Source organism: Melanostigma gelatinosum (assembly GCF_949748355.1).
Source record: "Melanostigma gelatinosum genome assembly, chromosome: 16".
Taxonomy (NCBI): domain Eukaryota; kingdom Metazoa; phylum Chordata; class Actinopteri; order Perciformes; family Zoarcidae; genus Melanostigma; species Melanostigma gelatinosum.
Genome location: NC_136649.1, coordinates 24,066,855 through 24,091,854, shown reverse-complemented (window position 1 = coordinate 24,091,854; position 25,000 = coordinate 24,066,855). Strand labels below are relative to the sequence as shown.

At 44.3% G+C, this 25,000-nt stretch overlaps 2 protein-coding genes across 3 annotated transcripts in view; both read left to right on the top strand.

Moving 5' to 3' along the window:
- Window positions 1-148, top strand: part of manba (mannosidase, beta A, lysosomal) — a gene marked incomplete at both ends in the record, with an annotated part of 22,575 nt that extends 22,427 nt beyond the window's left edge. The window contains one exon of the mRNA XM_079286838.1: window positions 1-148. This exon is cut by the window's left edge and continues 77 nt beyond it. Within this exon, the coding sequence (XP_079142964.1) occupies window positions 1-148 (148 nt within the window).
- A 5,637-nt stretch (window positions 149-5,785) lies between these two features.
- slc39a8 (solute carrier family 39 member 8) overlaps window positions 5,786-25,000 on the top strand; it is a 19,898-nt gene continuing 683 nt past the window's right edge. Inside the window, exons 1-7 of one of the 2 annotated variants that reach the window (XM_079287386.1) lie at window positions 5,786-5,994; window positions 6,602-6,764; window positions 14,093-14,262; window positions 14,366-14,488; window positions 15,062-15,238; window positions 17,196-17,394; window positions 22,533-22,717. In XM_079287386.1, coding sequence (XP_079143512.1) covers window positions 5,833-5,994; window positions 6,602-6,764; window positions 14,093-14,262; window positions 14,366-14,488; window positions 15,062-15,238; window positions 17,196-17,394; window positions 22,533-22,717 — 1,179 coding nt within the window. In that variant the 5' untranslated portion in view covers window positions 5,786-5,832. Of the gene's footprint in view, window positions 5,995-6,601; window positions 6,765-14,092; window positions 14,263-14,365; window positions 14,489-15,058; window positions 15,239-17,195; window positions 17,395-22,532; window positions 22,718-25,000 lie in introns of both variants that reach the window. The other variant, XM_079287385.1, reaches the window with a different exon arrangement.

Genomic DNA, 25,000 nt, shown 5'->3' with positions numbered 1-25,000 from the left:
TGTGGGAAACGTCCCCGGACGCTTCAGCTCCAACGGCTTCCTGATGCTTTCTAGGAACAGGACGGTCAGCTTTGACGCTTGGCGTAAAACCAGCGTGGAAGAGCTCTCCCGATGGCTCAGCGTCACGTCTTTAAGGGACGTATACTGACCTGAGACCAGCCGGCCTCCACGTGGAGGTGAACCACAGTGCAGAGGCCGTCGATTGTCTGTCCTTCTAAAGGAGATGCTGCCACTGAGATTTCATCTTTGTGGGTTTCCGAGTGTCGGAAAGATCATTTATTTTTACCGATGCCAATTTTCTAAATGTTTAAACTTGTTTTATTGCTGAACCAAAGATTTATTTGTCCTCATCGGAGCAGAAAAGCCTGAAAATATCCAAACAAAGGAAACTATTGAAGGTGTTTTCATCAGCTGGAGGCAACAGGCTGACCCCCTGTGTTGACCAGGAGCAGACAGCATGCAGCGCACAGAGGAGGAAGGTGAACAAGCCAGCACACATCTCAGTCTTCGATGATTCAGCTGCTGAAACAGATGAATCATTTATTCATGAAGTTAAATGAAGTTTCCTCCTCCAAAGAGACGACACGTCGTCTGAACCGCTCTGATCTCACGGATCGTTTGTTCTGTTCACAGAAAACACTTTTCTTTTCTGAGTTTTTTCCTTCCTGCACATTTCTCAGATGATGAACAGAGTGAAGACTGTTATTACCTGAGAGTGAAGACTGTTATTACCTGAGAGTGAAGACTGTTATTACCTGAGAGTGAAGACTGTTATTACCTGAGAGTGAAGACTGTTAATACCTGAGAGTGAAGACTGTTATTACCTGAGAGTGAAGACTGTTATTACCTGAGAGTGAAGACTGTTATTACCTGAGAGTGAAGACTGTTATTACCTGAGAGTGAAGACTGTTATTACCTGAGAGTGAAGACTGTTATTACCTGAGAGTGAAGACTGTTAATACCTGAGAGTGAAGACTGTTAATACCTGAGAGTGAAGACTGTTATTACCTGAGAGTGAAGACTGTTATTACCTGAGAGTGAAGACTGTTAATACCTGAGAGTGAAGACTGTTATTACCTGAGAGTGAAGACTGTTATTACCTGAGAGAGAAGACTGTTATTACCTGAGAGTGAAGACTGTTATTACCTGAGAGTGAAGACTGTTATTACCTGAGAGTGAAGACTGTTAATACCTGAGAGTGAAGACTGTTATTACCTGAGAGTGAAGACTGTTATTACCTGAGAGAGAAGACTGTTATTACCTGAGAGTGAAGACTGTTAATACCTGAGAGTGAAGACTGTTATTACCTGAGAGTGAAGACTGTTAATACCTGAGAGTGAAGACTGTTATTACCTGAGAGTGAAGACTGTTATTACCTGAGAGTGAAGACTGTTATTACCTGAGAGTGAAGACTGTTATTACCTGAGAGTGAAGACTGGTATTACCTGAGAGTGAAGACTGTTAATACCTGAGAGTGAAGACTGTTATTACCTGAGAGTGAAGACTGTTATTACCTGAGAGTGAAGACTGTTATTACCTGAGAGTGAAGACTGTTATTACCTGAGAGTGAAGACTGTTAATACCTGAGAGTGAAGACTGTTATTACCTGAGAGTGAAGACTGTTATTACCTGAGAGTGAACTGTTAATACCTGAGAGTGAAGACTGTTATTACCTGAGAGTGAAGACTGTTAATACCTGAGAGTGAAGACTGTTATTACCTGAGAGAGAAGACTGTTATTACCTGAGAGTGAAGACTGTTATTACCTGAGAGTGAAGACTGTTATTACCTGAGAGTGAAGACTGTTATTACCTGAGAGTGAAGACTGTTATTACCTGAGAGTGAAGACTGTTAATACCTGAGAGTGAAGACTGTTATTACCTGAGAGAGAAGACTGTTATTACCTGAGAGTGAAGACTGTTATTACCTGAGAGTGAAGACTGTTATTACCTGAGAGTGAAGACTGTTATTACCTGAGAGTGAAGACTGTTATTACCTGAGAGTGAAGACTGTTAATACCTGAGAGTGAAGACTGTTATTACCTGAGAGTGAAGACTGTTATTACCTGAGAGTGAAGACTGTTATTACCTGAGAGTGAAGACTGTTATTACCTGAGAGTGAAGACTGTTAATACCTGAGAGTGAAGACTGTTATTACCTGAGAGTGAAGACTGTTATTACCTGAGAGTGAACTGTTAATACCTGAGAGTGAAGACTGTTATTACCTGAGAGTGAAGACTGTTAATACCTGAGAGTGAAGACTGTTATTACCTGAGAGAGAAGACTGTTATTACCTGAGAGTGAAGACTGTTATTACCTGAGAGTGAAGACTGTTCATACCTGAGAGTGAAGACTGTTATTACCTGAGAGTGAAGACTGTTATTACCTGAGAGTGAAGACTGTTAATACCTGAGAGAGAAGACTGTTATTACCTGAGAGTGAAGACTGTTATTACCTGAGAGTGAAGACTGTTAATACCTGAGAGAGAAGACTGTTATTACCTGAGAGTGAAGACTGTTATTACCTGAGAGTGAAGACTGTTAATACCTGAGAGTGAAGACTGTTAATACCTGAGAGTGAAGACTGTTATTACCTGAGAGTGAAGACTGTTATTACCTGAGAGTGAAGACTGTTAATACCTGAGAGTGAAGACTGTTATTACCTGAGAGTGAAGACTGTTATTACCTGAGAGTGAAGACTGTTAATACCTGAGAGTGAAGACTGTTATTACCTGAGAGTGAAGACTGTTATTACCTGAGAGTGAAGACTGTTAATACCTGAGAGTGAAGACTGTTATTACCTGAGAGTGAAGACTGTTATTACCTGAGAGTGAAGACTGGTATTACCTGAGAGTGAAGACTGGTATTACCTGAGAGTGAAGACTGTTCATACCTGAGAGTGAAGACTGTTATTACCTGAGAGTGAAGACTGTTATTACCTGAGAGTGAAGACTGTTAATACCTGAGAGTGAAGACTGTTAATACTTCACCTCATTGATGATGTATTAGTATTTGCATTACTGTCTGAATGTAGATACATTTGTGCAGCTTTGTTCTTGGACATCAAAGAATTTCATTCTGCTGATCAATGTTTTTTTAAACTAATTGCATCAACAGCAACTCAGTGTTTATAAATGAAAAACTATAAAAATCTGAATCAGAAACCACCCACTGACTCTAAACAACGACAAGATACAAACTAACTGTTGATGTGAAGTTCTATACATACGTTTAAATGCACCGACAGACGAAGAACGGACGTTCATAAGAGGGGCACATGGTGCAGGTACCACGGTAAGACTCGTGGACCTGAGATGTGCTCATCAGTTAAATAAGTTCAATAATAAGACATTCAGCATGAAAGAAACATAAAATATGACTAATCGTCTAAAAAAACATTTTTCTTTTTTTCCGAGCGATTAGTCGACTAAACAACTAAATAGAGACAAAATAAAATCAAGGAATTAATATTGGAACGGTAGCCTAAAGTAGATTACTTTATGTACCAAATGTATTGTTGCATCAAATGAACAGCTTCAGTTTAAAAACATAAAGTCATCTAAGGCAGGGATTCCCAAAGTGGGGTGCGCGCACCCCTGGGGGTGCGCGAGCTGCCTCTAGGGGGTGCGCGAGAGGAAAAGTGTAATGGCGGTCTGATGGTGTAATAATATTAAATATAAAAAAAAAATGTAATTTTAATTTAAAAACTGTCAGGTGGGACATCTGAAGCTATCAGTCGTAAAAGAGGAGAGGGACAGAGAGAGAGAGAGGAATCGGAGGCGAGGGGAACGGAGAGGTGCGTGGGGAGAGACCGGGAGAAGAAATCGAGCCAGAGGAAGATGAGACGGAGGAAGGAGGAAGGGATTGCACAGACAAATCGGGAGCACATCGGCCCATCGCGGAGTCAAGGTGAAAAAGAGGAAACGAGAGTGAGCATCAGACTGGGAAAAAAAGAGGAAATATGATGAAAAGTATGTGTGTCTGGGCTTCACTTGTATTGGCAACGCAGATTCCCCAAAGCCACAGTGCGTGGTGTGCAGTGAGGTTCTGGCCAACAGTCTGAAGCTCTTATTTACGTCGCCACCTGAACACCAAGCATGCCAGTGCAAGTCAAAAGCCCCTTACATCGTTTATATCCAAATTGGAGGAGTTACGAAACAGCCAAAACAACTGCAGTCTCATTCATGTGTTGGGTCTATAAATGACGCACTACGGGCTTCATATCTGGTTACAGAATAGCGAGAAAGGGGCTACCGCACACAATCGCCGAAGACGTGTGCTCGCCAGCTGCCAGAGAGATGATGGAATGTATGATTGGGGAGAAAGATGCAAAAAAGTTGTGCATGATCCCGGTGTCCAACAACACTGTGTCGCGCCGCATCGATGCTTTGTCCGAAGACATCCTGGCTACATTAGTCGCTCATTAATTGTAAATTAAATGTGATAATCTGCCTCTGAGCCTGTGCGTGTGTGCTCGCCATCCTTATTGCTCTTTAAAAGTGACGCCTTGTGTCACTGAAAGTTATTGAAACTTTGTTGCAGTGTTTCAGGGTGTTTTCACACCTTCAGTTCGTTTGCTTTGTTCTGATTCAGGGATTAATATGATACAATGTTGCAGTTGCTCCTTTGTTCGGTTTGTGTTCACACTGCAACATTTAACAGCGGACTAAATCTTGTAAACAAATGCCACGCGCGAGCAAACTGTTCTCTCATTGGTCTGATTCTTATGCGGCTATGAAGGCTTAAAAGGCTCTGTTGCGTCTTTTTTTTTTTTTTTTTATTAATGGGGGCGGGGGGGGGGGTGCGCGAACCCGGTCGGGATGTAGAAGGGGGTGCGCGGCCTAAAAAGTTTGGGAACCGCTGATCTAAGGCATAAAAACTGTCATTTATTGTCGTTATGCAGCGCAGGGACACACAACACGTAATAAAACCACTCGTGCATTCCTGTGGTGCAGTTATTACATCTGCATCACAAGGAACGTAAACAGCAACAAAAACAACTTGCAGATCATAAGGGACATCTTGATGCATACACGCGGTGACCACCAGCTGCCACCAGGGGGCGACACGGAGCTTCAGACGCTCATGTTTCATGTTTATGATTTCTTTTTTTCATCTCCCATCCAGATGTTTCATAATTGAGTCACAGCTGTAGACTGAGTCGCACTGAGTTAAAGGCTATCGTGACTTTGTTCCCACTGTTAGCCTTTACACACACACGTGCACACACACTTTAAGTAAATGTGTGTGTGTGTGCGTGTGTGTGTGTGTGTGTGTGTGTGTGTGTGTGTGTGTGTGTGTGTGTGTGTGTGTGTGTGTGTGTGTGTGTGTGTGTGTGTGTGTGTGTGTGTGTGTGTGTGTGTGTGAGTGAGAGTGAGAGCACATTGCATACCGAGTGAGAAAGTCGGTCACAAAAGAAAGCATTGACACACTGAGTGCACGCGGTCGCTCGGTCAGCTCCATGTTTTCCCTCCGCGGCGCTGCAGACCGATCTTTGACCTGATCCTGTGATGGTGCTGTGATGGTGCTGTGATGGTGCTGTGATGGTGCTCTGATAGTGCTCTGATAGTGCTCTGATAGTGCTCTGATAGTCCTTTGATCCTCAGACCTCATCACAACACGCCGCCGCTGCCTTCACACAGTCCGCTCACTGGAACATGGATCTGATTCCGGACCGAGAACAAACTCCACGGATTTATTGATTTATTTAATTTTGACAGAGCAGCAGAAGTAGCTGAATATTAACTGAAGGAAACAGCACAAAAACCAACAGATATGTTTAGATTCATATCTTTAGTTTCGTGCGTGTTGGTGTGCACTCCAGAGTCTGTGAGTATGCACGTGGCTGTGGACGGACGCGTGTTTCTAGAGAACATCTTACGATATTATGGCCAAAATAGTTCCATCTCGATGGAGAACCTGTTTGATCTGCTGCTGGTGGTCTCCGACAGAAGACCTCCGGCAGTAAGTGAGGGGAACCCGCTGGCGGACCAGGAGGTGAGCGCGTTCATATTCATCTATCACACATATGATGGACTCTACATGAGCTTACTATTGATGTCTTACTGCGTGAAACAGACTCAGGACGTATCACATTATTATCTACAATTACTTTTCTTTGTATAGTACTTAACACGTTAATAACAAATGCCTGAGACATTCTGTGTAACATCTGACACATGACGGGGCTGAACATGGTCATTTCTCCTGTTATTCTTTTATTGTATTGATTATTTTACACTTTTATGCTTTTAAATCTTCACTTTTCTTTTATTATATTATTATAAAGCACTTTGGGAATCATGTTCTATTAGCGGTACTAAATAAACATTGACTTGTGATCTATAATAACATTAAACTTATGTAACTGTGTATAAGTCTTAGTGCTGTTGTACCTTCACTCTCTGAATGTTGAGGATAACTTCATAATGTCATTAATGAACATTAGAAACATAACTTACATCCCACATTTCACACACGAAGATGAAACACATCAAGAAGAAGACGGATGAGCATTACAATCAAAACAGGAAGTATGTTAGAGACAAAATATAGATTTAGGAACAATTGAAAGGATATCTCATGTGGTCTTTGTGCCCCTCAGTGTCCCTCAGCTGAGCAGATCTTGTCCCACTTCGGGTTGAGTAATGTCAGCCAGCTGACTGTGGGACATCTGGGGAGAATCTGCCCCGCTGTGTTGACCCAGGTGCTGCTGCCCTCCTGCCCCTACACCGACCACAAAGCTACTCAGCCCCTCGACTACTCGGGTGAGTTGCTTCATCACGCGCAGGCTTATTTGTTGAAACCCCCGCTACTCCGATAACTCACAGTTCACTGCATTTCATCTGCCAGAGATGATTACTCCGTCACTGTGGACGGAGGACGCCGTGAACCCTAAAGAGTAGAATGATCTAACTGCTGTCTTCAAATGAAAGCATGAACTTTCAATCTCGTCAACATGGACAAAAAGTCCTGCTCAGAAAAATGGAGATTTGAACATCTAAGACTCCAGCTGATGAAGAGCATACGATCTAAAGCTCCAGAGCCGTTACTGAGCGGACCTGCTCTTTAGATCACTTCACTGTTTCCAGAAATGAACTTTGAGTCTGACTCAACTTCAGCCTCTGTCTCCAGCACCAGTAAGAACCACTGGAAACACTTAGACATGGAGGTGTAATGGATGTTTGTGGAGATATAAAGACATTTAAAGCACATATGGACACAAACCTCGTCCCCTTACTTTCTATTCTTTTATTTTGACCTGTATTTAACCAGATAAGTCATTTACAAGGACGACCTGCCAAAGAGGCAGCAAAAGGAGGCGAGTCCTTACAAACAAATACAACATCTCCAACAATCTCAGGCAAAGGTTACAGCATCATGAGATGTACAGTAAGGCTGAAAGGAGCACCGCTGACGAAGAGGACGGCTGTGTGGTCGATGACATCGAGTTTACTGAGAAGCACTTGTAGATTACGTCACCACAGACTGAGACGGGAGGACCAGGCTGTGCTTTGTAGTGTGGGTAGAGGAGGCTTTGTTACGGATCAAGTGGTAAGTGTCTGTTGAAAACCAGACGTTTGGTTTCGTTTGTGTTTAAGAGAAGGTGAAGGATGAAAGTCAGGGCGATATTCAGGGAGGAGCTACATGTGTACAAGATGGTGTCGTCGGCATATAAATGGGTGTGAGAGCCACCCTCAGCGTGAGCAACGTTGTTTATGTAGATTTTGAATAAGGTTGGACCTGATTGGACCTCTGAGGAACGCTTGGACAGAGACAGAGGGTCAGATAGACCCTCAGCTCTCACAGATAAACTCTGACAGACCAACAGAACAATAGCTGTTCAACCAGCCAGACTTCTGACAGACCAACAGAACAATAGCTGTCACACCAGCCAGACCTCTGACAGACCAATAGAACAATAGCTGTTCAACCAGCCAGAACTCTGACAGACCAATAGAACAATAGCTGTTCAACCAGCCAGACCTCTGACAGACCAACAGAACAATAGCTGTTCAACCAGCCAGAACTGTCACGGGAGTTCACAGATAGGACCCAAACGCAAGACCACAGGAGACAGAAGTGAATGTTAAACAGGTTTTATTTATAGACAGGTGGGTGCAGGTGTGGAGCCCGTGGTCCGACACCCGAGTGGCAGATCGACAGTGTGATGTCCCGTGGCTCGACACTGGAGAGTTGACAGATCGATGGTGTGAGTCCCGTGGCTCGACACTGGAGGGCTGGTGAGTTGACGGCGTGAAGTCCCGTGGCTCGATACTGGAGTCGACAGAGTGTAATCCGTAGACCACAACGAGAGCAGAGCGGCGGAGCGCATCCACAAACACAAGGAGGGCAGAGCCGTGGAGTGTAATCCACAGGGTTTCAGCGGGTTGAAGACGGTACGACCTGACACTCCCAGACTGCAGGACCAGAGTTTATATAGTGGCAGGCTACTCATTAAGGGGCCCTGAGTCTGGTGTGTCAGGCTGCAGGAGGTGATCAGCTTGAGTGTCCTCAGCCGTGCACGATTAAGGGTGCGGCCCTGGGAGGTGTCTGAAGGCAGAGGACAAACAGAGCACATGGCACACCACAACAGACAGGGGAATCCTGGATCCTGACAGTACCCCCCCCTTAAGGCACGGATTCCAGACGTAACACAAGACCCAACACAGGGCGTGTGGAGGGGGTCCGGAGGAGGGATGTCCCCACAGCTATAAGGCCGACTAGGGTGGGCGGCGGGGGTCCGGAGGAGGGGTGACAGGATCTGACCCGCCACGGGGCCGCCGAAGAGCGTCGGCCCCCGGTGCTCCGGTGGCCGGCCGGGAGGGCAGAAGGGCTCCGGACACGGGTGCTCCGGCGGACGGCCGGGAGGGCAGAAGGGCTCCGGCCACGGGTGCTCCGGCGGACGGCCGGGCGGGCGGAAGGGCTCCGGCCCCGGGTGCTCCGGCGGGCGGCCGGGCGGGCGGAAGGGCTCTGGAGAATAGGATGCTGGTGCCGCAGTGGCAGGTACTGGAGGTCTCTGCTGCTCCGCGACGGCAGCGGGCACTGGAGGCCGCTGCTGCTCAGAGACGGCAGCGGGCACTGGAGGTCGCTGCTGCTCAGAGACGGCAGCGGGCACTGGAGGTCGCTGCCGCTCAGAGACGGCAACTGGAGGTCGTTGCGCCTCTGGGACGGCGGCCGGGTGTGGGAGAGGCTGCGGCACGGAGGCGGCGACAGGAACTGGAGCGGACTGCGGCGCTGAGGCGGCAGGAACTGGAGCGGGCTGCGGCGCTGAGGCGGCAGGAACTGAAGCGGGCTGCGGCGTAGAGGTGGCAGCGGCAGGAACTAGAGCTGGCGCTGCGGCGGCAGGAACTGGAGCGGGCTGCGGCGTAGAGGCGGCAGCAACTGGAGCTGGCGCTGCGGCGGCAGGAACTGGCGTAGAGGCGGCCGCGGCAGGAACTGGAGCTGGCGCTGCGGCGGGAACTGGGACTGCGGCGGCAGGAACTGGAGCTGCGGCGGCAGGAACTGGAGCTGCGGCGGCAGGAACTGGAGCTGCGGCGGCAGGAACTGGAGCTGCGGTGGCAGGACCAGCGAGCGGCTCTGGCTCCGCGGCCGCGAGGTCCGGGGATAGCTGCGGCTCCGAGACCACAGCTGGGACTGGAGGTCGCTGCTGCTCCGGGACGGCAGCGGCAGGACCTGGAGGTCGCTGCTGCTCCGGGATGACAGCGGCGGGAACTGGAGGTCGCTGCTGCTCCGGGATGACAGCGGCGGGAACTGGAGGTCGCTGCTGATCTGGGACGGCAGCGGCGGGAGCTGGAGGTCGCTGCTGCACTGCGACGGCAGCGGCGGGACCGGGAGGTTGCTGCTGCTCCGGGACGGCAGCGGCGGAAACTGGAGGTCGCTGCTGCTCCGGGACGGCAGCGGCGGGACCTGGCGGTTGCTGCTGCTCCGGGACGGTGGCGGCGGGAACTGGAGGTCGCTGCTGCACTGCGACTGCGACGGCCGGGACTGGAGGTCGCTGCTGCTCTGGGATGACAGCGGCGGGAACTGGAGGTTGCTGCTGCTCCGGGATGACAGCGGCGGGAACTGGAGGTCGCTGCTGCACTGCGACGGCGGCGGCCGGGACTGGAGGTCGCTGCTGCACTGCGACGGCGGCGGCCGGGACTGGAGGTCGCTGCTGCTCCAAGACGGCAGCGGCGGGACCTGGAGGTTGCTGCTGCTCCGGGACGGCAGCGGCGGGAACTGGGGGTCGCTGCTGCACTGCGACGGCGGCGGCCGGGACTGGAGGTCGCTGCGGTACGGAGACGGCGGCGGCCGGGACTGGCGCAAGCTGTGCCGCAGAGGCGGTAGGAACCGGAGCTGGCTGTGGTGAAGAGGTGACAGGAACAGGAGCTGGCTGCAATGCAGTCTGACTACGGGGAGCCGGAGTCGACCGGGCCACCGAGTGTTCCGCTACCCTTGCATGGCTCCGTCTCCGGCTGAGAAGGTGCTTGACCCTATACTCAGAGTTCCCCAGAGGGTCAAAAACTCTCATCAGAGCAGTCACAAAGTCCACATACCCCACAGTATTAGGCTGGTCGCTGCTCACTGTGTACATGGCCCAGTCCAAAGCCCTTCCCCGCAGTAAGCAGACCACGTAAGACACCTTGGACCTGTCTGAGGCGAAAGTCAGGGGCTGTCGGTCAAACACCCGTTGGCATAGCACCAGGAAGCCTTGACACTTCCCCAGTGTTCCATCATAGGGACTCGGAGCCGGCACGGGGGATTCCCAGACCGGCGGAGCGAGGACAGGCGGGAATAGTGCGGGTGCTGGAACTGGTGGAGACTTGACTGTCCGGGCTAGTTCCTGCCCGCACCAGCCAACCCGAGAAACCTCAGCAGCGAAACGTCTCATCTTCGCCAGGGAACGTCTCGTCTCCTCCAGCAGCCTGGTAGTGCTGTACAGCGCAGCTGCTCCTGTGGTTGCTGGGTCCCCCTCAGAGACCTCAGCTTCCATGGATTGCAGGGCTTGACGCATCTCCATGAGCCTCTGCTGGTGTGCCTCCAGCTGCGTGCTATATCCGGCCAGCGTAGCTGCTCCTGTGGTTGCTGGGTCCATTATGGTCAGGTCGTTCTGTCACGGGAGTTCACAGATAGGACCCAAACGCAAGACCACAGGAGACAGAAGTGAATGTTAAACAGGTTTTATTTATAGACAGGTGGGTGCAGGTGTGGAGCCCGTGGTCCGACACCCGAGTGGCAGATCGACAGTGTGATGTCCCGTGGCTCGACACTGGAGAGTTGACAGATCGATGGTGTGAGTCCCGTGGCTCGACACTGGAGGGCTGGTGAGTTGACGGCGTGAAGTCCCGTGGCTCGATACTGGAGTCGACAGAGTGTAATCCGTAGACCACAACGAGAGCAGAGCGGCGGAGTGCATCCACAAACACAAGGAGGGCAGAGCCGTGGAGTGTAATCCACAGGGTTTCAGCGGGTTGAAGACGGTACGACCTGACACTCCCAGACTGCAGGACCAGAGTTTATATAGTGGCAGGCTACTCATTAAGGGGCCCTGAGTCTGGTGTGTCAGGCTGCAGGAGGTGATCAGCTTGAGTGTCCTCAGCCGTGCACGATTAAGGGTGCGGCCCTGGGAGGTGTCTGAAGGCAGAGGACAAACAGAGCACATGGCACACCACAACAGACAGGGGAATCCTGGATCCTGACAAGAACTCTGACAGACCAACAGAACAATAGCTGTTCAACCAGCCAGACCTCTGACAGACCAACAGAACAATAGCTGTTCAACCAGCCAGAACTCTGACAGACCAACAGAACAATAGCTGTTCAACCAGCCAGAACTCTGACAGACCAACAGAACAATAGCTGTTCAACCAGCCAGACCTCTGACAGACCAACAGAACAATAGCTGTTCAACCAGCCAGACCTCTGACAGACCAACAGAACAATAGCTGTTCAACCAGCCAGAACTCTGACAGACCAACAGAACAATAGCTGTTCAACCAGCCAGAACTCTGACAGACCAACAGAACAATAGCTGTTCAACCAGCCAGAACTCTGACAGACCAACAGAACAATAGCTGTTCAACCAGCCAGAACTCTGACAGACCAACAGAACAATAGCTGTTCAACCAGCCAGAACTCTGACAGACCAATAGAACAATAGCTGTTCAACCAGCCAGAACTCTGACAGACCAATAGAACAATAGCTGTTCAACCAGCCAGACCTCTGACAGACCAACAGAACAATAGCTGTTCAACCAGCCAGAACTCTGACAGACCAACAGAACAATAGCTGTTCAACCAGCCAGAACTCTGACAGACCAACAGAACAATAGCTGTTCAACCAGCCAGAACTCTGACAGACCAATAGAACAATAACTGTTCAACCAGCCAGAACTCTGACAGACCAACAGAACAATAACTGTTCAACCAGCCAGAACTCTGACAGACCAACAGAACAATAACTGTTCAACCAGCCAGAACTCTGACAGACCAATAGAACAATAACTGTTCAACCAGCCAGAACTCTGACAGACCAATAGAACAATAACTGTTCAACCAGCCAGAACTCTGACAGACCAACAGAACAATAACTGTTCAACCAGCCAGAACTCTGACAGACCAACAGAACAATAACTGTTCAACCAGCCAGAACTCTGACAGACCAATAGAACAATAACTGTTCAACCAGCCAGAACTCTGACAGACCAACAGAACAATAACTGTTCAACCAGCCAGAACTCTGACAAACCAACAGAACAATAACTGTTCAACCAGCCAGAACTCTGACAGACCAACAGAACAATAACTGTTCAACCAGCCAGAACTCTGACAGACCAACAGAACAATAACTGTTCAACCAGCCAGACCTCTGACAGACCAACAGAACAATAGCTGTTCAACCAGCCAGAACTCTGACAGACCAACAGAACAATAGCTGTTCAACCAGCCAGACCTCTGACAGACCAACAGAACAATAGCTGTTCAACCAGCCAGAACTCTGACAGACCAACAGAACAATAGCTGTTCAACCAGCCAGAACTCTGACAGACCAACAGAACAATAGCTGTTCAACCAGCCAGACCTCTGACAGACCAACAGAACAATAGCTGTTCAACCAGCCAGAACTCTGACAGACCAACGTCCTGAAGCCTATCAAGCAGAATCAAAGGCCAAGTCAACAAACAGCCACACACTATTCTTCTTCTATCAATGGCACCTTTACCAGCTGAAACATTAAAGTAATAAACACATTAAAGCATCAATAATAATAATCCAGTCATGTCATAGTTATTGTTACAAAATTATTCATTCTGCATCACTTTGGTACTTTAGGTATAATTTAATGCCAATACTTTTGTACTTTTACTGAATTTAGATTTTGTAATAGGACTTTTACTTTGAACAGAGTATTTTTTATGGTGTAGTAGATACTTTAAAAAGTACAATATCTGAATCTGAACACTTCTACCAGTTTAATTACTGTTCATCTGCTCTATTGTTCACCATCAGTCTGTTCATCTGCTCTATTGTTCACCATCAGTCAATCTCTTTGTTTCTCAGTAAATGAGATGCAAGCGACTGGGCGTGTCGGCTCGTCTGATTGGATCCTGGTGTTAGCATCTGGACCTTTGGTATCAGCTCATCTCTCTTCATTGCTTGGCTCATTACATTACATTCCAGTCAGTTGCATTGGTACAGCCCTCACAAGTCCATCTGTACAGCATACAGCCTCCTCTGTCATGTGGACCTTGGCTTCGGGTGCACAGGAGGACCGTCACAGTCTCACGGTGTCCCTGATTGACACACAGAGCCGCTGACCTCACAGAGCCGCTGACCTCTCAGAGCCGCTGACCTCTCAGCTCGCTCCTCGGTGCTGTTGACACAGTTACAGCCAACTGTGACTGTTGTTCGGTGTGTTGTTCATCCTGCACGCTGTTTCTTCACCGGCCTTGTGAGCAGAATCTCTCCTCTGCAAATACACAGTTCTGTGTCTTTTGTTGAGTTTGCTGCGTGTTTGGTAAGTCGGTTGTAATGCATGTTAAGCTGACAGCACACACCATCTCCACAGCAGTAGCACTATGTCACCTGTTAACCCTCCTCGGTGCCCTGACAGTGTGGGGTTATGGGTTCCTGGCCGTCACTGTGATCAACCTGGCGTCCCTGCTCGGTCTCTTCCTCATCCCCTTCACCAAGAAGCCTTATTTCCCCAAAGTGCTGACCTACTTCATCGGCCTGGCCATCGGGACGCTCTTCTCCAACGCTGTGCTTCAGCTCATACCCGAGGTCTGTAACCGGCGGCGCGGCTGCCATGGCTTCATGTTGGAGTGTGAATAACGGGAGGTTCTGTTTGCTCACATGCCGCTAACGTTCTCCTCTTACTCCACAGGCTCTGGGCTTTGATCCCAAAGTTGATAACTATGTGGCGAATGCAGTGGGAATATTCGGAGGGTTTTATGTCTTGTTCTTCGTGGAGAAGATCCTGAAGATGTCTCTCCGGGTAGACGATGAGGTAAGGCAACAGTTCAGTGAGTTTATTAAGATGCTAGCACCTTTCTTTCATTGCCACTGAATCAACCGTTTATCAGCCGAAGTGGCTGCTAATGAGGGCGATGAGCCTTTAGGGGAGTCGTGTACCTACATCCTCCTGTTGTTGCTGTTCATCTTTCTGGGTCAAGGACACAAGGATCACACCTTGTGGCCTTCAACCAATCTAAGAGCTTCTGTGTTAACTTTACACCAACGCAGCTTTTAATCAGGGAACAGAAACGCTTTTGGTGAAGAAGTCAGTGAGAATGAAACGTTCGAATAAAGCTGGACACAAGGACAGGTTGGCATTTTGGGAAATATTCTCTACGTTAAATATGAAGCTACGTCGTTAGCTTAGCTTTGAACAACCCCTTGTTAAAGTGGTAGGAGTAGTTTTGGATCTACATGTGTTTGACGTATTGCAGACGTAACATTTTGATGTACCGCTCAGCCGACCAGGTCATGAACCCTTCATGGCGTTTCTCTCTGACTCCATCTTCTTGGACATGGACTCTGCTGCTTCTCTGACTCTGCTTTGCTCTGGTGTCCTCAGCAGGGCCACAGCCACTTCGCTCCTGCAGAGCGGCCTCAAGAAAACTCCCTCCAGAACGGAGACGTGGTGGAGAAGAAGGACTCCATCGTTCTGACCACCATCAACACCATCAACACCATCAACACCATCGCCACGGACAAGAGCAGCCCGGACCCAGAGCCCAACGAGACATCTTCTCAGGTACCGGCGCTCGCTCTCCTGGCTGACTGACAGCACAGATGTTGGAATGATTCTTTTATTTTCAGCCTATTGATCAACTGTCTGCACACGCGTCAGCTGAAGCTACACAGCGATCCCCTCGTCCGCACGTCATCTGTTCTCTATGAGCAGCCGTGAGAGAAGCTCATAGGAACAGCGAGTGAACGTCAGTCATTGTGTGCGTGATATCACGGAAACGCCCGACTGACTGCATCATGGACTATAACGCACGACGGTATTAAACCATCAGTCGTGATGGTGCGAGTTACATGCAGAGATGGAAGTTGTGGCAACGTGTCAGAACATGTCCTTGTCCTTGGGCTCAGTCTTTACTGAAGAGTAATGTATTGAGCTGCTATCAGTGACAGCAGGCGATTAGCGCTGCTGTTAATGTTTGACAGTGAAACCTCTTGTGTCATGTGGAGAAGATGAAGACACTAAACAAACAGACATGTTAGTCACAGAGGGACGAAGGCCTCGGAGCCTTCCTCTCCTGCTAAATGCTGGAATTGTGTGACTTGAGCACAAAGACTCCTTGTTGGCCGTGGTGGATAATAAAAGGGCCGTTTTGTCTTCAACCGAAGCCCAGAGGCTCTTTAATGTCCGCCTGTTCTCCGGTTTCCCATTAAAAACACTTGTGCCATTCTATTTGTAGTTGAGGAATGCTGCACACTGATGTCGGTAGAATAGTTCCTGTCGTTTGATTCGTGAGTGTCTGTTACCTTTGAGGTGTCCTCAGTCTTAGTCTTGGTGCCGGCGGTTGTTCAGTCTGGCTCGTCTTTGGTGAAACTATTGGTCAGATTGCTGTGAACGTTTGTACATTCGTGGTCTCCAGAGGATGAATCCCGCTGACCTGCTGCTTCTCTAACACCACCAAGAGGTTTTCTGTGAAATGTCTCAACTACTATTCCATAGATGCAAATACATTGAGTCCAAAGACATTCATGTCCCTCTCAGGATGAACTGTAATGTCTCTGGTTGATAGATGAGATGGTGAACATGGTAAACATTAAACCTGCTAAACATTTTTAGCATTGTCATTGCAAGCATGCTAGCTTCCTGTTGTTAGCATTGAGCTTAAAGCACAATTTACTCAAGTTGAGCCTCAGAGCTGCTGGTACGGCTGCAGACTGAGTCTCGTTGAAAGCTTTTACCACTGCAGTGACGTCCACATCAAACATCTGGGCTATGAAAGCTTCAGACTCCAGTTGACCGTCAATGACAGAATGCCTTAAAGGAGACATGTTATGCTCTTTTTCAGGTTCATACTTGTACTTTGTGTTTCTTCTACAACATGTTTCCATGCTTTGATGTTGAAGGAACACTTTATGTTTCCTCATACTGTCTGTCTGAACAAACCTTTATTCTCCTCGAAATGAAACGCTCCGTTTCAGCGCCTGTCTCTTTAAGAGCCCCCCTGAAGGAGCTCTGTCCGCTCTGATTGGCTGGAGAGAAACATACATGTTGCATAGAAAGGGAAGCCCAATGTGATCGGCTTGTTGAATCAAATATTTTCTGATCTAGGCAGCGCAAAAATAAATCCCTGGATCGTATTTATTTCATATTCATATATTCTGGCACTCCAGATACCGAAATATATGCACGAAAACTACGTTTAATAATGACATGTGCCCATGAACAAGTTATTGATCAGATGCCAAAAACAACATTTCCTGTCTGATTTGAACTTTGGGTTGTAAAGATATGATTATGAGTTTTCTTCGTGGCTCACTGAATCCACAGAAGTCCTTGTTTACACGTCACTGCGTTGGTGCAATAATCACACAGCAGCTGTAGTCGTGTGCCTTTAACCCGCCTCCTGCCTCCTCCGTGTGCCTTTAACCCGCCTCCTGCCTCCTCCGTGTGCCTTTAACCCGCCTCCTGCCTCCTCCGTGTGCCTTTAACCCGCCTCCTGCCTCCTCCCTCCTCCCTCCTCCAGGGGGCTGATGTGATGTGCCACTGGCTGCGTGGGCGACACGTCTCCAGCATCAAGACGGTGGCGTGGATGATCACGCTGAGCGACGCGCTGCACAACTTCATCGACGGTCTGGCCATCGGCGCCTCGTTCACTGTGTCGGTCCTGACGGGGTTCAGCACGTCCACCGCCATCGTGTGTGAGGAGTTCCCCCACGAGCTGGGTGAGTGAGACTCAGCCTGCTCGGCCAGCTGAACATCAGTCAGTACAGACATGTTTCAACATCTATAATATCTACATTTGAATGGCATCAGTTTAAACATCACAGCTCCAATGAAGAGCTGGAACCGTCCGATACAGACCATGTGGTTCTGTGAGGCAGAGTGGAATAAAACAGAATGAACCTGAAAGACATTCAGGTCAGCGTGAAACAGGAGAACTGGGTTTACGGGAGTGAAAGCAGGTTGTTCTGTCTTTACTGTGTTTCTATTGCTCTGCTCACTGAAAGACAACGTGAGAAACAACATGCTTTCAACTTATTTAGAACTTTTGGCATTTTTTCTGCTTCATTGAAGGCGTTAATAGAGAGTCGACAGACTGGGAACGTTACGGTTTCATGTGTCTTGAACACTCTTTATGGTTTACTCCCAACTATTATTGAGCAGAAATGCAAAGCGTGTTGTTGCTATTTAGAGCTTATTTCAACTCTAAAGTCATTTCTGTGCCAAAGCTGAATAAGAAAGGTCTGTAAGTCTGATCAAACATCATGTTTCTTCTTTGGTTGTAAGTCTGATCAAACATCATGTTTCTTCTTTGGTTGTAAGTCTGATCAAACATCATGTTTCTTCTTTGGTTGTAAGTCTGATCAAACATGTTTCTTCTTTGGTTGTAAGTCTGGGTTGTAAGTCTGATCAAACATGTTTCTTCTTTGGTTGTAAGTCTGATCAAACATCGTGATTCTTCTTTGGTTGTTAGTCTGATCAAACATCATGTTTCTTTGGTTGTTAGTCTGATCAATCATCATGTTTCTTCTTTGGTTGTACGTCTGATCAAACATGTTTCTTTGGTTGTAAGTCTGATCAAACATCATGTTTCTTTGGTTGTTAGTCTGATCAAACATCATGTTTCTTTGGTTGTTAGTCTGATCAAACATCATGTTTCTTTGGTTGTAAGTCTGATCAATCATCATGATTCTTCTTTGGTTGTAAGTCTGATCAAACATCATGTTTCTTTGGTTGTCAGTCTGATCAAACATCATGTTTCTTTGGTTGTTAGTCTGATCAAACATCATGTTTCTTTGGTTGTTAGTCTGATCAAACATCATGTTTCTTTGGTTGTAAGTCTGATCAATCATCATGATTCTTCTTTGGTTGTAAGTCTGATCAAACATCATGTTTCTTTGGTTGTTAGTCTGATCAAACATCATGTTTCTTTGGTTGTTAGTCTGATCAAACATCATGTTTCTTTGGTTGTTAGTCTGATCAAACATCATGTTTCTTTGGTTGTAAGTCTGATCAATCATCATGATTCTTCTTTGGTTGTAAGTCTGATCAAACATCATGTTTCTTTGGTTGTTAGTCTGATCAAACATCATGTTTCTTTGGTTGTAAGTCTGATCAAACATCATGTTTCTTTGGTTGTACGTCTGATCAAACATCATGTTTCTTTGGTTGTTAGTCTGATCAAACATCATGTTTCTTTGGTTGTAAGTCTGATCAAACATCATGTTTCTTTGGTTGTACGTCTGATCAAACATCATGTTTCTTTGGTTGTTAGTCTGATCAAACATCATGTTTCTTCTTTGGTTGTAAGTCTGATCAAACATCATGTTTCTTTGGTTGTTAGTCTGATCAAACATCATGTTTCTTTGGTTGTAAGTCTGATCAATCATCATGATTCTTCTTTGGTTGTAAGTCTGATCAAACATCATGTTTCTTTGGTTGTTAGTCTGATCAAACATCATGTTTCTTTGGTTGTTAGTCTGATCAAACATCATGTTTCTTTGGTTGTTAGTCTGATCAAACATCATGTTTCTTTGGTTGTAAGTCTGATCAAACATCATGTTTCTTTGGTTGTAAGTCTGATCAAACATCATGTTTCTTTGGTTGTAAGTCTGATCAAACGTCATGATTCTTTGGTTGTAAGTCTGATCAAACATCATGTTTCTTTGGTTGTTAGTCTGATCAAACATCATGTTTCTTTGGTTGTAAGTCTGATCAAACATCATGTTTCTTTGGTTGTTAGTCTGATCAAACATCATGTTTCTTTGGTTGTTAGTCTGATCAAACATCATGTTTCTTTGGTTGTTAGTCTGATCAAACATCATGTTTCTTTGGTTGTTAGTCTGATCAAACATCATGTTTCTTTGGTTGTAAGTCTGATCAAACATCATGTTTCTTTGGTTGTTAGTCTGATCAAACATCATGTTTCTTTGGTTGTTAGTCTGATCAAACATCATGTTTCTTTGGTTGTAAGTCTGATCAAACATCATGTTTCTTTGGTTGTTAGTCTGATCAAACATCATGTTTCTTTGGTTGTTAGTCTGATCAATCATCATGATTCTTCTTTGGTTGTAAGTCTGATCAAACATCATGTTTCTTTGGTTGTTAGTCTGATCAAACATCATGTTTCTTTGGTTGTTAGTCTGATCAAACATCATGTTTCTTTGGTTGTTAGTCTGATCAAACATCATGTTTCTTTGTTTGTAAGTCTGATCAAACATCATGTTTCTTTGGTTGTAAGTCTGATCAAACATCATGTTTCTTTGGTTGTAAGTCTGATCAAACGTCATGATTCTTTGGTTGTAAGTCTGATCAAACATCATGTTTCTTTGGTTGTTAGTCTGATCAAACATCATGTTTCTTTGGTTGTAAGTCTGATCAAACATCATGTTTCTTTGGTTGTTAGTCTGATCAAACATCATGTTTCTTTGGTTGTTAGTCTGATCAAACATCATGTTTCTTTGGTTGTTAGTCTGATCAAACATCATGTTTCTTTGGTTGTTAGTCTGATCAAACATCATGATTCTTCTTTGGTTGTTAGTCTGATCAAACATCATGTTTCTTTGGTTGTAAGTCTGATCAAACGTCATGATTCTTTGGTTGTAAGTCTGATCAAACATCATGTTTCTTTGGTTGTTAGTCTGATCAAACATCATGTTTCTTTGGTTGTAAGTCTGATCAAACATCATGTTTCTTTGGTTGTTAGTCTGATCAAACATCATGTTTCTTTGGTTGTTAGTCTGATCAAACATCATGTTTCTTTGGTTGTAAGTCTGATCAAACATCATGTTTCTTTGGTTGTTAGTCTGATCAAACATCATGTTTCTTTGGTTGTTAGTCTGATCAAACATCATGTTTCTTTGGTTGTAAGTCTGATCAAACATCATGTTTCTTTGGTTGTACGTCTGATCAAACATCATGTTTCTTTGGTTGTTAGTCTGATCAAACATCATGTTTCTTTGGTTGTACGTCTGATCAAACATCATGTTTCTTTGGTTGTTAGTCTGATCAAACATCATGTTTCTTTGGTTGTTAGTCTGATCAAACATCATGTTTCTTTGGTTGTAAGTCTGATCAAACATCATGTTTCTTTGGTTGTTAGTCTGATCAAACATCATGTTTCTTTGGTTGTTAGTCTGATCAAACATCATGATTCTTCTTTGGTTGTAAGTCTGATCAAACATCATGATTCTTCTTTGGTTGTAAGTCTGATCAAACATCATGTTTCTTTGGTTGTAAGTCTGATCAAACATCATGTTTCTTTGGTTGTTAGTCTGATCAAACATCATGTTTCTTCTTTGGTTGTTAGTCTGATCAAACATCATGTTTCTTTGGTTGTTAGTCTGATCAAACATCATGTTTCTTTGGTTGTAAGTCTGATCAAACATCATGTTTCTTTGGTTGTTAGTCTGATCAAACATCATGTTTCTTTGGTTGTAAGTCTGATCAAACATCATGATTCTTTGGTTGTTAGTCTGATCAAACATCATGTGTCTTTGGTTGTAAGTCTGATCAAACATCATGATTCTTCTTTGGTTGTAAGTCTGATCAAACATCATGTTTCTTTGGTTGTAAGTCTGATCAAACATCATGTTTCTTTGGTTGTTAGTCTGATCAAACATCATGTTTCTTTGGTTGTTAGTCTGATCAAACATCATGTTTCTTTGGTTGTTAGTCTGATCAAACATCATGTTTCTTTGGTTGTTAGTCTGATCAAACATCATGTTTCTTTGGTTGTAAGTCTGATCAAACGTCATGTTTCTTTGGTTATTAGTCTGATCAAACATCATGTTTCTTTGGTTGTTAGTCTGATCAAACATCATGTTTCTTCTTTGGTTGTAAGTCTGATCAAACATCATGTTTCTTTGGTTGTTAGTCTGATCAAACATCATGTTTCTTCTTTGGTTGTAAGTCTGATCAAACATCATGTTTCTTTGGTTGTAAGTCTGATCAAACATCATGTTTCTTTGGTTGTAAGTCTGATCAAACATCATGTTTCTTTGGTTATTAGTCTGATCAAACATCATGTTTCTTTGGTTGTTAGTCTGATCAAACATCATGTTTCTTCTTTGGTTGTAAGTCTGATCAAACATCATGTTTCTTTGGTTGTAAGTCTGATCAAACATCATGTTTCTTTGGTTGTAAGTCTGATCAAACATCATGATTCTTTGGTTGTTAGTCTGATCAAACATCATGTTTCTTCGGTTGTTAGTCTGATCAAACATCATGATTCTTCTTTGGTTGTAAGTCTGATCAAACATCATGATTCTTCTTTGGTTGTAAGTCTGATCAAACATCATGTTTCTTTGGTTGTTAGTCTGATCAAACATCATGATTCTTCTTTGGTTGTAAGTCTGATCAAACATCATGATTCTTTGGTTGTTAGTCTGATCAAACATCATGTTTCTTCTTTGGTTGTTAGTCTGATCAAACATCATGATTCTTCTTTGGTTGTACGTCTGATCAAACATGTTTCTTTGGTTGTAAGTCTGATCAAACATCATGTTTCTTTGGTTGTTAGTCTGATCAAACATCATGTTTCTTTGGTTGTAAGTCTGATGAAACATCATGTTTCTTTGGTTGTAAGTCTGATCAAACATCATGTTTCTTTGGTTGTAAGTCTGATCAAACATCATGTTTCTTTAGTTGTAAGTCTGATCAAACATCGTGATTCTTCTTTGGGTTGCGATTTAAAGTCTTAAACTCAAAGTTAACGGAATATTTCAGTTCAGCCTCTTTCCACTATTTTCTAACCTGGGCTTTGCCATGAATAATATCTGTATGTTAGTTCCAGGTGAGTGAAATGACTCGCGTTGCTTTGGAACGATGCTCAGACCGGCTGCTGAACTTGTGTCTTCAGGTGACTTCGTTATCCTGCTGAATGCTGGAATGACCGTCCCTCAGGCCATCTTCTTCAACCTGCTGTCGGCCATGTCCTGTTACGTCGGTCTTGTGTTTGGCATCTTGCTCGGGAGCAACTTTGCCCCCAATGCAATCTTTGCCATCGCGGGAGGAATGTTCCTGTACATTGCACTGGCAGACATGGTGAGTGAGATTACACCACCGGAGGGAACTCTGCACGTGCACATTGCGGTTCACTTTAGCACTTTTGTTTTTACAAATCCGGTCTTCTGTTCGTGTTGTTTAATGTGAATCTATGCATCTGTTATTGTCATTGGATTCCATATGAAGACCAAAGCCATGTTAGATGTTGGGACTTCCCTGTTGTCTCAGTGACACTCAGCCCAAAGCCTTCCATCTCTGCTGAACATGTCAATCTTTAAAGCCAAATGACAACACGTGTATGAAATGTATTTCTAAACCCACAGTGAGTTATTCCTCCACTCTGCAGCTCCCCTCAGCTCCACAGAGGGACGTTCACCTCATTGTTTTGCAGCAATATCAGCAGAATTATTGGACTTTTATTCATTTGGTGGCCAGAAACCTGAAGCGTATGTTCCTCTGTGCCTGTAAACAGGCACCTGTTCGCTATCATGTCTGCCATAACAACTCTATGAATTGATGTTAATGTTGTTTATGGGTTGTTGTGCTGCCCCCAAGTGGCCAGAATATAAAGAAATGTTTCTGAAACAAAAGTTCAAACACAGCTGGGTACAAACAAAGCCTTCATCACGACATCAAAGAGTCAATATTTAAATAAACTGTTCAAGCAAGCAAAGAGTGATTTTTACCTTCTCAGATTGGGCAATTTGAATAATTTGTGTTCTGAAGAGGTAAACCTACCCAGTATGCTGTCCTTATTGTAAAGATAAATATACTAAATACTACCAGTATGCTGTCCTTATTGTAAAGATAAATATACTAAATACTACCAGTATACTGTCCTTATTGTAAAGATAAATATACTAAATACTACCAGTATACTGTCCTTATTGTAAAGATAAATATACTAAATACTACCAGTATGCTGTCCTTATTGTAAAGATAAATATACTAAATACTACCAGTATACTGTCCTTATTGTAAAGATAAATATACTAAATACTACCAGTATACTGTCCTTATTGTAAAGATAAATATACTAAATACTACCAGTATGCTGTCCTTATTGTAAAGATAAATATACTAAATACTACCAGTATACTGTCCTTATTGTAAAGATAAATATACTAAATACTACCAGTATGCTGTCCTTATTGTAAAGATAAATATACTAAATACTACCAGTATACTGTCCTTATTGTAAAGATAAATATACTAAATACTACCAGTATACTGTCCTTATTGTAAAGATAAATATACTAAATACTACCAGTATGCTGTCCTTATTGTAAAGATAAATATACTAAATACTACCAGTATGCTGTCCTTATTGTAAAGATAAATATACTAAATACTACCAGTATACTGTCCTTATTGTAAAGATAAATATACTAAATACTACCAGTATACTGTCCTTATTGTAAAGATAAATATACTAAATACTACCAGTATACTGTCCTTATTGTAAAGATAAATATACTAAATACTACCAGTATGCTGTCCTTATTGTAAAGATAAATATACTAAATACTACCAGTATGCTGTCCTTATTGTAAAGATAAATATACTAAATACTACCAGTATGCTGTCCTTATTGTAAAGATAAATATACTAAATACTACCAGTATACTGTCCTTATTGTAAAGATAAATATACTAAATACTACCAGTATGCTGTCCTTATTGTAAAGATAAATATACTAAATACTACCAGTATACTGTCCTTATTGTAAAGATAAATATACTAAATACTACCAGTATGCTGTCCTTATTGTAAAGATAAATATACTAAATACTACCAGTATACTGTCCTTATTGTAAAGATAAATATACTAAATACTACCAGTATACTGTCCTTATTGTAAAGATAAATATACTAAATACTACCAGTATGCTGTCCTTATTGTAAAGATAAATATACTAAATACTACCAGTATACTGTCCTTATTGTAAAGATAAATATACTAAATACTACCAGTATACTGTCCTTATTGTAAAGATAAATATACTAAATACTACCAGTATGCTGTCCTTATTGTAAAGATAAATATACTAAATACTACCAGTATGCTGTCCTTATTGTAAAGATAAATATACTAAATACTACCAGTATGCTGTCCTTATTGTAAAGATAAATATACTAAATACTACCAGTATACTGTCCTTATTGTAAAGATAAATATACTAAATACTACCAGTATGCTGTCCTTATTGTAAAGATAAATATACTAAATACTACCAGTATGCTGTCCTTATTGTAAAGATAAATATACTAAATACTACCAGTATGCTGTCCTTATTGTAAAGATAAATATACTAAATACTA